The sequence below is a fragment of the Morchella importuna genome, assembly GCF_003444635.1.
Source record: "Morchella importuna strain M04M26 chromosome Unknown Morimp01GS005, whole genome shotgun sequence".
NCBI classification, from domain to species: Eukaryota; Fungi; Ascomycota; class Pezizomycetes; order Pezizales; family Morchellaceae; genus Morchella; species Morchella importuna.
In genome coordinates this window covers 1,062,217-1,076,284 of record NW_025763402.1, presented here as the reverse complement: position 1 = coordinate 1,076,284, position 14,068 = coordinate 1,062,217, and the positions used below count along the sequence as shown (strand labels likewise).

At 47.7% G+C, this 14,068-nt stretch overlaps 4 protein-coding genes across 4 annotated transcripts; 3 read left to right on the top strand and 1 right to left on the bottom strand.

The window, feature by feature from the left end:
- Positions 1-1,962: 1,962 nt before the first annotated feature.
- On the top strand, positions 1,963-2,339 carry LAJ45_02815 (uncharacterized protein; the record flags this gene model as incomplete). The annotated part of the gene is made up of 2 exons (XM_046112406.1): positions 1,963-1,980; positions 2,148-2,339. The coding sequence occupies 2 exons, from the start codon at positions 1,963-1,965 to the stop codon at positions 2,337-2,339; spliced, it is 210 nt and encodes a 69-aa protein (XP_045974532.1).
- Positions 2,340-2,777: 438 nt separating this feature from the next.
- Positions 2,778-4,650, top strand: LAJ45_02814 (uncharacterized protein; the record flags this gene model as incomplete). Its single annotated transcript, XM_046112405.1, has 6 exons — positions 2,778-2,972; positions 3,058-3,059; positions 3,109-3,381; positions 3,443-3,462; positions 3,527-3,664; positions 3,800-4,650. 6 exons carry the CDS (start codon positions 2,778-2,780, stop codon positions 4,648-4,650), a joined length of 1,479 nt encoding a protein of 492 aa, XP_045974531.1.
- Positions 4,651-8,509: 3,859 nt separating this feature from the next.
- Positions 8,510-9,880, top strand: LAJ45_02813 (uncharacterized protein; the record flags this gene model as incomplete). Its single annotated transcript, XM_046112404.1, has 1 exon — positions 8,975-9,880. The coding sequence occupies one exon, from the start codon at positions 8,975-8,977 to the stop codon at positions 9,878-9,880; it is 906 nt and encodes a 301-aa protein (XP_045974530.1).
- Positions 9,881-11,066: 1,186 nt separating this feature from the next.
- On the bottom strand, positions 11,067-13,428 carry LAJ45_02812 (uncharacterized protein; the record flags this gene model as incomplete). The annotated part of the gene is made up of 4 exons (XM_046112403.1): positions 11,067-11,210; positions 11,473-12,948; positions 12,998-13,263; positions 13,329-13,428. The coding sequence occupies 4 exons, from the start codon at positions 13,426-13,428 to the stop codon at positions 11,067-11,069; spliced, it is 1,986 nt and encodes a 661-aa protein (XP_045974529.1).
- Positions 13,429-14,068: the final 640 nt, after the last annotated feature.

Genomic DNA, 14,068 nt, shown 5'->3' with positions numbered 1-14,068 from the left:
GGAGAGTACTAGTTAGCTACTGATAATTACTTTGCCACTCAGGGGACGTTAATGGGGACGTCAATGAGCAAAAAGAAGATGAATCTCAAGTATGTAGCAAACGTTCATAAGTGCAGGTAGGATATAGGTACTGTTTGTAGCTGACTGCAATATGAATTGAATTCACGAACACCCCATGGGCCATGGCTGGCTGATTTCCTCGCTCGATACGCAACCGCAGACTCGATGCGGACTGGGCGGCCAGGGGTGGAGCTTCTGGGAGCGTCGTTAGCGCCAAAAGTTTAATGAAAGAGAAAAAAAAATCTATTTTCGAACACACACCACACATCCCAGGGGGGTTGTGCTGCTGCACACACACACCACACACGTCGCCGCGCGCAGAGGAAATTGCGGTTGGGCGAGCGCTATCCCGGGTGCGGTGCGGAGGTGGCTTGCAGGTGAGTGGATGGTAGGTGCATAATATTATAGACGAGCCAGAGCAAAAGATCAAAGATGGACAATAAATTTTGAACGGTGTACCATACGTACATGATACATAGGCAGGTAGCTGGGTTTTTAACGACATCAGTACCTAGACGTACTCAAGAGTAAAGCAAAGGCATAGACGAGTAGTACTTCTGGAGGTACATGCACCTGCTGTTGCTGCGCACGGTGCCGCCTATTGGGAATTTCAAAATCTGTGTACAGCCAGAGATACATAGGGTAAGTACTCTATTCTACGAGTCTACGAGGGTAGAGTACATGTAGGCTACATGATTGTACCTACATACCTGAAGTGCTGTAATCTAAGGAACATTATCGAGCCTGCTGCTTGACATGGGGAACGGTCGGTTCGTCTCAATCTTGAATGTTGAGAGTACTAACTCCTATTTCATGCCTCATGCGTTCCCTTCCACCCCCAAATCCCAGGCACTCAGCCGTCATCGATCATAGGCAATTGAAGGGATTACATATTTATTACAGAGTGACAACGGATGATCGCGGCCGCAAAAGAAAACGCTAAATTTCCAACCCAATTAATTACAGTATTATTGACGAGACCGGGCTCAGCCCAACAAGAAAGACAGGATTTGTGCAGATTTTCCCCACACTTGCAGCAGGTACAGATAGACACGTTAAAAGTTTGAGACCCCCAGTAACAGTATTATCTTGTTTGACAAAGGTTTCTTAAGAGTGTAGTCTTCTATAAAGTTGTGGTGTTTCGAAATTTCGTTTCTTCTGGCTTTCGATCTCCATTGATCTGGTTTAATTTTGGCTCTGTAGTAGAGTTACGTAGACTGACTCTAAATACATTGGGACGGGTCGCTGCTTGCGTCGTTCAAGAACAACAAACACCACGGTCACAGTCTCTCCTCCCCGACTCAGCATAGCAAGCAAGCAGCAAGCAAGCAAGCACAGGCATACAGTGCACGGCAGCATTATTAACAGCAGCACCAATTGCCCCCTGTTCAGAGGCCCCCCCCTCGACTATCTTTTTTCGTCCCATCTCCTGCCTGTCCCTGTCGCCGTCACGCTGCCGCTGCTTGTTCACACTCCGTCTGGTGCTGCCCCCCCCCCCCCCGTACGTTCGTTCGTTCGTTCACACACATCTCTCCCGCTCACTCGTTACAACCTACTCACTTCTCTCACCACCCTTTTTTAACATATTTGCTTGTTAACTTACTCACCCCCCCCCCCACCCCCTCATCCCCTCCTCTCTTCTTTTTCTCCCTCTTCCTCCCTCGTTTTTTTCGCTTCCTTTCGCTCGCTTCATATCCCAGTGACCGTCCGTTACGGGGACTTCTGTCCGGTACAAGGAGATCGGGTGTTTGTGATAGACCTCAGAGAAGGACTCACTGCCAGCCACGCTGTCGGATAAGCCTCTCAGCCTCTCTTTTTAACTCAACTCAACTTAGGGCCCCTTCCCGCCCAACAGCCCCCATACCATACCAATACCCTTTCACTGGATTGCATTGTACGTACATGCATCGCCAATTCACGGTTCGTTGCCAATACCACCCGCTTGTTGCTAATGCATCCCGCTCTGCATCATTATCATCCTCCCTTCTCTTTCTCTCTCCTACTACTACCTACTGCCTACATACTACTACCCTCCAAGTCAGAGCCCACTGACAAGGTTCACGTTCGCTTTTTCTATCGTCCAACAGCTAGTTCCCGGCAGCCAAAAGGAAACAACCCGTTCACTCTTTTCGAATTCCAACTACTGCAACTCAATACATAACCATTCGACATCATACCGGAGTACCGACTCGGATATCACAGCGACCTCGCGCCCGCTCCTAGGCACTTGCAATAACTACCTACCCGCTACTACAACTATCACTCGGGGTAAAAAATAAGACGCCAATTTTACTAAAGAATAATTCATTTATTTTTTTGATAATCAACTATTTCTGTCTTATCTACTGCTACTACTACTACTCAACACAAAAAAAAGGAAGATCAACTATTCAACTTTTAGTTTTCTTCACTCTCTGTTCTTTATTCTTGCTGATTGCCAACTCAATTATTCTGTGTGTATTGTATCTTATTCGGCAAAAAAAGTCCTACAACAACTTTCTTAGGGGGAGGCGCTACTGGAACAACGCTTCATCTTCATTTAGCCATTAATAATAGAATCTGGTTGGGGAACTTTTGGGGATCAATAATCTGTTTGACGGAAATCACGAATACAAACGACTTTTTTTTCAAACAAAAAAATCATTTCCCGTCGGTCGGCAATCTGTGTCCCAGTTCTCGTACGAGGTTACATTTGTTTAAGGCTGGGGGGAAAGGAGATGGGAGTTTCGGCTGGGAGGGTTACGGTGGATGACGGAGAGGGCATTGGCGGGATCGGCGTAAGAGCTGGGAAAACTACAGATGATGATGAGGATTTGCGGCGGGATTATGGGGGCCACGGCGGAGAAGGAGGATTGTTGGAAGGGGAGTTGGAATATCACCAAGCAATTGAGAAAATCAGGATTATTGAGCAGGTTCGGGAAAACTTGGCCTACACACGTCCCTCACGACTGCAACCCCGACAGGTGGAAAGCGGTTCATCATCAATAGGTGCGGTAGCTGTAGGACTTCTGGATTCCGTGGTTTCGAAATTTTCTGACATTCTGGAAGGGGCCTCCGATGCTTCAATAGTTTCGAACTCGATATTGTCGACGGCCCTGAATTCGATAGGGTCATCAACAAGCGCTTTATCGGATACTTCCTTGGCTTCGACTCCATTAACGAGCCTCCTTACAGATATATCCTCGACTACGCTGCTGACAATCTCGAGTACGAATTCTCCTCCTCCGTCGCCAGCGGAAACATCCGCTGGGATGTCCATCCCACCTACAACAAGTTCAACGTCATCATTATCATCAATTACACCTCGGCCTCAAAATACAGGTTCTTCAACTACCCGCCCTTATACGACGATCACTTCCTACTTGACATCGCAAACATCAAGAAATAATGGAACTACAACAAGTAAGTCAATGGGACCCTGCGTAGGCCCTAGTGTCTTGAGGAGGTTCTAATACTATTTTTGTAGGTAATACTAGGTCCACAGGTTCAACTACCCTTACCTCATCGCAGCCTAGTAGTGAGTCAACAGTTACTGTTGATGGTACTGTTATTGTTTACACGTACTCAACAAGCACACGAGAATTGAGTTCTTCCTCAAGCACTGGTAACAGCTCCACCCGAACATCCACATCTTCCGTCTCATCAGGTAGCTTAAACAGCACAGCCACTTCAACCACTTCTTCCGAGTCGCTCGCGACGTCTTTACTAGGATCCGGGACTGACATAACTGGAGGTGGAGGTGGTGGTGGATATGTAGCACCGACAAGTAGTACTTCTGCATCTGCAGTTCCGACATCAACAACTACACCTTCTGATAATAGCCCCCCTGTAAGCCCAAGTCTTCTTGGAGGCGTTCTGGGGGGTGTAGCGGGAATTGCGTTCATACTGGTAGCCATATTATATTTATTACGACGACACAAGAGAGCCGTTGCTGCACAACAAAGAGATGACGCAGGGTATGGTGGCCCGCTAGAAGGGGCCGAGGGGGATCAGATGATGCAAAGGTCTGGGGCGGCTCCTTTTGCCCTAGCTGGGTCATTTTTTAGGAGCCCACGAACACCTCGTGCCAGTCAATCTTCCGACACACCCACAGTACCCTCAACGTCAGAAGTGGGCTTCTATAAGGTCTCTGGCAGGAAATTGGCACCAGTCCTTGGTGGCCCGCGCCCTGGATATGGCTCCACGCGGTCTGCGGGAGGATCTTCATATTACCCTGATGATGATGGAATAACAGTAGCTTCAACACCCAGTGTAGTAGGACCCTCGAGATATTCGTCAATGACGGCTAGCTCAACATCACCAACCGGCTCAACTGCTCCTATGAACTTTTCTTCGGCGGTACCACCTACACCGCCATCAACTCATATGCCGCCACATATAGGCAGCTCGATGGCGCCTCCGCCACCTCGAATACAGGAAGAGCCCGTGGAGAGTGATAACGAATCTACAGACAAGCTTCCCAGACCACCGCCGTTCCCCAGACAATTGAGTACAGTCAGTGTCGGGAGCGCTGGCAAGGACGGAGTGGGTAGATCATTGCCATCACATGATGGTTCACGAGCCTCGCGGTTTACTGAGGATATAGTGTAATAAGGTACCTTTTTTGTATCGTCTAATGTTGAAAAGTTAGCTGGCAGGTTGGGGAAATGCATGGAAGAATTTGTGCCCCGATTGCGAATGTCCCTCTGAGTGTTATTTTTTCTTTTTATCTTTCTCTCACTCTCTTTTATGATACCTTTTTCGATTCGCCTGTAGAGTCCAACCTTCTTGGATAGGCCAGTACTGCTACCATCTTTCTTTACTATAGTTATGTAACCTTTAATGTCTTCAGAATTCGGCGTCACGTTTTTTTCTTCTTCCCCCATTTATACTTCGTTGTACATTTTTGAGGTCTTTGTTACTGCCTGCTTGTGCCTACAGAGAGCAACTCGCCCTGGGCCTGTATGTCACTTTTTTATTATTATTGCATCTTTCTCTTCCTCTTCGTGTTATAGGTTTCTTTTTTGGCCCCTCGGTCAGGTCAGTCATTTTTCTTTCATTAACATGCGATCTGGAGTTTGTTGATCTTGTACTACTACTACCACACCCACCTGTTTCCAGATATGTAGCTAGATCATGGCGACCAATATCTCCCTTTCTTTTTTTATTTTCTTTTTAGCCACCATTTTTTTTCTTTCCTTCTTTCTTTGTTTCTCACCCATCACTTTGGGTTTTAGATTCCTTGTAGGATTCTTAACATGTCATTGTGCACATGTGGGGGGAGGGCGGGGGGAGCTAGCTGTTACTAAAAGCTTAAGCTAAATAGCTACATGTACTTGCTATAGGCCTAGCAGGCATGCCCTCTTTTTTTTCGATCAAAAAGTATAAAGGATGCTAAAGTATATGGTACTTTTTTATTTTTTGACATTTATTGTGCATTGGGTTTCTATTTTTATTGTTTTTCGCTTGCTGTGAGATGTATGTGCTGTAGCCCTTTTTTTTTATATATATACCCATAGGTGCGTGTTTGTGTTGTACTTTATGGTTTTTGGGTTTCGAGAAGAAGAGGTGGAATTTGTAATCCTGTGATTAAAAAGATTTTGGGGACAACCTGTGTTCTTTTCTTTTTTTCTTTTTTGTTCTGCTTTTAAATTATGGTGCTGGATGGATGCATATATAGGGAATACAGGACAGGATATCAGGATATTAGGATTTAAGGACATTAGGATCATTAGGATAGGTCGTTTAAGGCATGATTGGGCTGGATAGAATATCATCATGCATCTTTGAATTTCGTGGGGAAGGGAGTATCTATTGGCTCATTGGTCAGTTTCTGCCTAACTCACCTTAAATTTGTCCTTCCAGAGAGGGAAGGTGGATATGATGTTGTGAAGTACGTTGCGACGGTCAGCCAGGTGACTGAAATTTAGCAATACCTATGGGAATACCTATGGGAAACCTCCAACTGGTTTTTTCACCGGAGGAGCATACAGTTATGGGCTCGCCGGACCTACATATGTCGTTCAATATTACTAGGGCTTCTTTTCGTTAGAAGATTCGTACCCGTTATTTCCAATTGGCCCATGCAGTACTGAGTAGAGTAGGTAGATTGAAGCTGAAGCACTGACAATCAATCCATCCGTCCATCCATATAATCCATCCATCCTCCACGAAAATTGCAAGGTCATCCCAAATCATGAGAATTTAGTTGGACAAGCAAGCGATTATGTACGTTTAGTTTAGTGCCCGGGGAAAGCCAGAGGCCCGCTTGACAATAAAAACAAGGATCTGATGTAATCGATCGTGTGCCGTTTCCTCGGGCATCCTGAGTGGTTCGAAGCATAAGTGATAGTGCATGCCCGGTGGTGGAGGAGGTGGTGGTGGTGCGCCTTGTTCAGCACGTGTGTAAATGTCGATTGCAACCGCTCCAGACGTTGGCGAGCCAACACATTAATTCTGCTTGTGCAATTAAGTTCGTTGAGGAATGTTATTGTAATAATGATAAATACATGTGGATTTGCTGGCAGGGCTATTTTCAGAACTATTGTTGGGCGACTGGGGAGGAGGAATATGAATATGAGCATGAGGAGGGTGGAGAAAAAGAGCCTTTTGCTTTGGTCGCGATATTCGTCGGGAGTGATAGAGAGATCGATATCCGTTTAGACCGAATTCTTCTTTGGTTTCTTTTGCCGGTCGAGGAAGAGCTTTGACTGGTGCTGGATGATGGGAAATGACGTATGGGCCCATGCTGCAGTTTCCTTTGCCCTAGGATGTGGGCGTTTGGTGGGGTTGTGGGATGTTGGTTGGTGGTGATATATCTAGTGGCTTGAAGTACTGCATAGTGCTTATTGAAGAGATAACTGTTAGGTATTCATTATGTTTAGTTATTGTATGTGTCCAAGTTGTATACCTAGATCAATGTAGTCAAACATTTAGTGGTCAAAGAGGATACTCTCGGCCGATGTCATTATCATCAAATTGTAGTAGATGTGACATTCCACCGACATAAGAGACATTGCCAAGCGTGTCCGCCTCATCTTTTATACGCCGCCTATCAATGAGACGGACCCAAAGATGGAGACGAGGGTTGAGGAAACGGATACTTACCTGAGTGGCTCGATATCGCCGCAAGGAAACACAGGTTTCATCCACATAGAAACAACGGAGGAGAGCCAAGAGCATCATCAAAGTTGATCTACAACTACCTCTTTTGGTGGATTTAATCTTATTTGTAGATGCAGTGCCACGGCCTATATGCTGTGATGCCGCCCTTGCAGCATAGAGTATTATTATTCACGTCATGACTGTAACCCTTGACAATATATGTGCGCACATTGGAGCATTGGAGTTGATTGGATAGTCATTGTCATGCTTGAGCACTTTTTGTATTTTGTCAGCCTATCGGAAGAGCGCTCTGGGAACCACGAGAGGTACTTTGCATGTTCACCAGTTGTCACTCGACACCGCCACACAAATCGATCCAAACAAAGGATTTCATTTTTTTATGCTTTACATATATATGATGTATTCCAATTATAGAAACGAGTTAAACTCTATGTCGGCTGTATAAATCCCGGCCAGGTGCTAGCGGATCAGGATTATTGAAGCCGGGATATTTGCTGGTTGGATTGGCGATTGCGGGTGATAAATGGTGAAATGATTACAAAGCATCTCGCTATTGTATACCCGGGTCCCTATGAATTGCTTGATGTTCCGATAAGGCCTCGGCGGGTATAACTACATGTAGGTACCTAGTTAATTTGATGTTAATAATGCATATTAATTGAGTATGACATTTCACTCGAGATCATTTCATTCAGAAAAAAGCTACCTACATGTATGTTCTCATTATCTTAGGCCATTACTCAGAGAATGAAGAGATTGCATTAATATGCGGCCGTCCTCGGATATGATACCACACTCGCGCAACGAAGACAGAATATGTGTAGTCTTGGCCTATCACACCATTTAGATCGGATTAGCTAGGTATTGCCTAAGTTTCCAATGGCCACGTCTCGACGGGTTTGCTGATGATGAGGCAAAAATATTGTAGGAAATGTATGTACGCTTAATTAAAAATCAGTACGGGAGTAGGGGGTTTTAACTTTGTCCACGCTAGATGAGCATGGAGTTTTGCGGATATTGCTGGGTCTATGCCCAGGGGGAGAATTTTTCATCAGAATCGCACCAGTATTTGCAGCTCAAGCATTTCCGTGGAGCAGGATTAAGGCCTTTGCCTCGAGAAATGGCAATTCATTCAAAAGGTACAGAAAGGTCAAAAGAGTTCAAGGCTCTAATTGTGGCCTTGAGGATAGCAGTATTACGTGTTCTGATGGTCTCCTACGCCATTTTCGTGTGAATAAAAAAAACAGGTGGCCTCGCGTGAAGAAATAATATACTAAGAGAGTACAGGTCTTGTTGCTTTCCTCCTCGTACTATGTATATACATATCCCCCATATACCACGCAACATGTCGTTCAGCGAACTCCCCAATGAGCTCGTTATCGAGATTTCTTTTCTTTTATCTACTGCCGGTGATTTCAATCGGTTTGCCTGCGTTAACCGTAGCCTATTCGTACTTCTAAAGCCGATTCTCCTCAGGAGATTTGCCCAGAAGGGTGGAAACCTCATCATGGCTCTCTATTTATCAGCTATTACTCAGAACGTAGAGAATATCTGTATATTGCTCGAAGATCGGCGCTCTGAGATCAAATATCCGTATACTAATAGTCAAGTCTCAAAGCTAAATGAACTTCTTACGAAGACCGCAAGTATAGATAGGGTCGCAGTCTTCCTCATAAAATATTACCATCGTTCCGTTCTAGTTGACAGTGCTTACGGGCGTTCGCCACTATACTGGGCGATGGTTTTGGGGCGTGGTGATCTATTCAGCAAATTTTTAGAGATGGGAATAGGGATAGATACTCGAGACAATATGGGACAGACGCCACTCTTCTGGGCGGTGAGGAAGGGGTCGTTTGAAACATGTCGAGGCCTTCTAAATGCTGGAGCGATTATGAGCAGAAGGTACCTTCAGCACCGATTCACGCCGCTCCACGCTGCTGTGCATTATCGCTCAATAAATATGGTCAAATTGATCCTCGGGTTTGGTCCTAATGTCAACACTCTATCGCGAGTCGGTCGATACTCAGTGGGTTATAGGGAATTCTCACCGCTCTTTATAACTATACAGAAAAACAAGAACGAGATAGCCAAACTCCTCCTGGAACATGGCGCTGATCCACACAGTTTCACGACCGAGCCGGCTGCCCTGGATCTACTATTTGTGTGTGGTACAGATTCATATGTAAGTTCTCCGTTGGTGGTATACGTGCCTAGCCCTCTTAGATACGCCATAATAGAGCGAAAACTTGACTTTCTCGAGATGTTTTTGGATGGCAAAGTCGATAGCCTGGATTATATCGGGGCGACTTCACTCCAGCATGCATCTTGTGACCATGAGCCAACTGTAGCCGCTTTTCTATTGAATATGGGCGCGGATCCGGACTTTATGGGATGGCGAGGCTACACTGCACTTAAGCAGGCCGCTATTGATGGCTGTGTCTTGACAATTCACGCTCTGTTGGATGGAGGAGCAGGCATAAACGCACTCTGTAAACGGTATGGGCGAACAGCACTTCACCACGCTGTAATCAAGGGCGGCAATGCTGAGCCAAGTATCGGAGCGTTGTTGGAGCGAGGCATAGACACTAGTATTCAGGACCTTCGTGGGATGACAGCTATGGACTATGCGATGGAAATGAGGTATTACAGAGCATATTTAAAGATTGATATTGCTGAAGGTCTCAGAGGGTGGGCGAACCGCTATGCTTCTACCTGAGAGGCAGGTCTATAGTATTGGTTTTGTATACTTGCACAATGGCATTCTAGTGCCACTTTGTATCCGATACGAGCAGAAATTTCATGTGCTGTTTGTAGGGCCTGTACATGTAGTCAGATGTATTCTTATGGCTATGATGTGTTGGTCTATGGATATTCAAGCTAGTATCACAAATTATATGTACTTGTGAAAGTCTAAGTACTTTTCAATAATTTTCAATAACTTATGTACTGGCACTTGTATGCAGAAGACTCATGTAAACCTTCGTGGTGCTTGATGTGGATAGCGTTTTACAATCCCTTGCGTTCATTTAGTCTTTCTTTGCATTCAGATTTCCTCTCCAGTGCAAAAACTATCAGAAAGGGCCCATAGCCATAAAACGCCCCTCTGGGCCGATTACTAGTCCCAACATGTCGCACCCGCCTAAATAGCCAGTCATACATTCTCGCTCGCCCACTCCAATTACTCATCGAAAAAAAAAAGTCCCAGTCCACCAGAGAATATATCAGCAGAAGTAAGTCAAGGAAAGGACAGCATCAAGCCATCATCAATCAACTCAACCCTCGCTTACCCGCCCGCCCGCGCCCAGTAAGAAAGAAAGGAAGAAAAAAAGAAGAAAAAAAAGAAGTAGATAATACACAGATCAAAAAATAAGATATAAAAAACCTAAACCCTTACCATAGCAAAAAAAAAAAAAAAACAGAAGAACGGCAAAGAACTGACCCCATTACCCATTCCCGTAGAAGAAACGAAAAAAAAAAGAAGAAAAAGAAGAAGAAGAAGAAACCGAAACCTTGTCCTTGAAGATAAAAATAAAGAATAAAACAAAATAAAAAGAGTAAAACAACACACCAATGTCCAAATGTCAAGTCCTAACAAAAGTAAGAGAGAAAGAGAGAAGAAGAAAAAAAGAGATCCAGTGCTACACGTAAAGTAGCATGAAAAAAGAGTCCAAGATAGAGATATGTAAAAGAAGTCCAAGGGGGGAAGGGGGATTAGAAGTCGGATCAAAGCAACAAAGTCCGGAGGTCCGGAGGAAGTCGTGGCCGAAGTGGTAGGTGGGGAACCACGACCCGAGTAATAGGAGTAAAAAAATAGGAGTAACGTGGAAGGGGGGCTAAGAAGAGGAAGGGTTGGGAGAGGGAAGGATAATACAATTAGATCCCGCCCCAATGACTCAAACGGATCAAACCTTCTTACCCGTTCTCCTCTTCCCAGCACCCCGCTTTCCGCTATTTTCAGAGCAGAGGGGACAAAACCACTTTGCCTTTGTGGTCGCCTCTTCTTCTTTCAGGCCGACGCACTCGATATGGAACCAGACTTTCGGACACTACGGGTGCGAGCCCCTGCTGTTAGTTTTCCTCCTTTTGACGGACTCTCAGGTAGAGTGTGGTAAACAAGTACGCACGCAACGTGTGGTGTAGTGGTATCATGCTCAGGGCTGATAGATGTGTAATGCTAGGGCTAAAGGGAGGGAAGGTGAGAAGGGGTGAGGAGGGGTATCATTGATAGTAGTAGCAGGGGAGAGTCGGCCGGGCACGCGAGAAGGAGATAAAAAAAATCACGAAATAAACCAACACCACAAAACTAACCTGAGAGTTCTCGCAAGCGACCATAGTCCCTCTCGAAACCTCATCGCAGAGACAATACCTATTAAGATCTTCTTCGTCGTCATCCACCCATTCCTCCTCGGCCCCTTCCTCGTCTCCGGGGGTGGTGGGCTTCTTCCTTGTTCCCCTTCCCATCAGGCCCTTTTTCCTCGCGGTTGTGGGGGCGGCCGCGGGCGCAGGCGCGGCCAGGTCGCGTTTGGACCGCTTGGGGTCCGCTCCGGCGGGGGTGGTGGTCGATGCGGCACGCTTATGTCCAGGCTTGAACGTGGGGGGGTTCTTCGGGGGGCGGCCAAGACGCCGTGGTAGAGGTGCGTCGGCGTCCACATCGGGCATGTCCTCGTCTGCATCCTCGGTGGAGGAGGCCTCTACAGACGCAGTAGTGGTACTCGTGGAAGCAGTAGTCCCGGTGCTGATGGATGCGCTACGCATCTTGCGGCTGCTGGCAGCCACGATTGCGGCGGCACGTTCTTTTTCCTTGACTGCTGCCTTCTCACGGGCCTTTTCCTCGCGGAGCTTTTCCTCGCGTGCTTCACGGGCAAGACGCTCTCTCTCGACTGCTGCAGCGGCGGCGGCCTCCCGTTCTGCGGCCTCGCGCGCAGCGCGCTCACGAGCTTCTCTCATTAGGCGTTCTTTCTCCTTGCGCTCTTCCTCCTCGGCCTTTCTGACATTCTCTGCTTCTGCTTCGCGCTCTTGGCGCTCTCGCTCCGCTTCGCGTTCCTTTTCCTTCCGTTCCTCTTCTCGTTTTCGTTTCTTTGCACGGTTGAGACGCATGCCCTTATTCTCGCGAACGCCCTCGCCGTCGTCGGGTGCGATCTTTTCGGGGTCCCCGATTCCGCCGTCTTCAGGCCCATAGATTTTTAGGAAGTCCTCGCCGAGGTGGCCTTCCGTCTGATCTGTGAACATATCCTTGTGCTTTGGCCCTCTACCTAGTGACTCAAGCTCGCGGATGATCATGGTGACACTGGGGGTCCAGCCGGCATTCTTCTTCATGCGTTTCCGCAGGCGCGCCAATTCCTCATTGGTGAGTCTGTTCCATGGGAGAAGATGGCTTGGAATCGGAGTGCCGTCTTCATACCGTGCCTGTGCGCCACCAGAGAACGGAGGGTCCGTAGGAGGTTTAGGGCCACGTTTGATAGTACCAGCGGTAGGTTTCTTCTTTTTTGGCTTCGCGACAGTGTCCGGCATATCCTCCCAGTCATCTTCGTTGTTGGCGGGAGTCGGGGGGGGTTGTCGCGAGCGTGGGGTGGGATTGTAGTTGCGGCGACGTCCTCCGCCGCGTGCTGTCTGGGCTGGTGTCCGCTCATTGTTGAGGCGGAGTGTGATTTTGTAGTGCTGGTCGTCGGGCTTCTCCTTGACTCGGGGCTTTCGCGGCGACACGGGAGTGGGGTCGCGGGAAGGTATCGTGATCTCGTCTAATTTGGACCGTATCGCGACGGCTCGGGAGTAGTGGCGATCGACCTAGATGGAATCAGTAGAGCTCAGCAGGGGGAAGGGGGGGAACGTATACGTTCTGGTGCATTTTTATGGACTCCGCTGTGCTTTCCTGACGCGCTCGGAGGGCGGCGTTCATGGCGCGGGAGATCCTCAGTCGCAACTCCAGCTCCTTGTCCGTTACCGTGCGAGCAAAACCATTGGATACGGGAAGCTCCGCCTGGAGAGTCCTAAACTCCTTTGTGAGTGTTTGGAGCTGGGCTGTGTAGTAGTCATATTGTTCGTGGAGGGATTGTAGGAGTTCGATGGAGCGGCGAATGTCGCTGGGAAGGTATTCCGTGTCTAGTCCACTGGGTTAGCGGCGGTTAGAAGAAGAAGAGGCAAATTGACGGAGACGTGAGGATTACAGTCGACGAACTCCCGGGCAGTTGCATGTGTTTCTGGATCCTCTTCCGTGTCCTCGGATTCGTGGGGGAGCAATGCTACCAAGGAACCAACGTCTGACATATCTGGATGAGAGATGGAGTGGAAGGCGTAAGAATGTGGGGGGGAGTGTTCAGTATTTATGTGTATGTATGTGTGTGTGTGTGAGTGTGTGTGAGGGGTGGGGGGGGAGAGAAAGGAGATGAGTTGAAGCTGAGAAAGGTGATTAAGAATAAGAATATGCTCCTCGTAGTTGATGGGGGGGGCTGTCCTGTCTTCAGTCTGTGCCTGAGCTGCAGCGCGGGGTAAAGGCTCGAGATTAGGGCCGAGTCCTTCGGGAGAGACGTGAGATGGCTTGTCGCTGCGGTTGTTGATGTGTGAACGATGTGGTGGGAATTGCCTAGCCCGAACAGGCCTTAGGGCGTGGGGGCGCTGGCCGGGGTTAGGGTTGCGAGAACAGCCTGCTGCTGCTGCTGCTGCTGCTGCCCCTGCTGCACGAACCGTCACTCGCGGGCAACAAAGACCGAGGAGCGTCCTGGCAGTGGCAGTTGTGAGCGGCGGGGTAGAGTCAGCGACAGTGAGTACTGGAGAGAGGAGGAGGGGGACGGTGTAATGTTGTTTGGTCGTGGGGAGAGACAAGGTTAGACTCAGCGTCCGTCTGTCTGTCTGTCGTACTGCACCACGTGCACAAGACTGTGCTGTGTCTTTCAGAAGTTAGAACCAA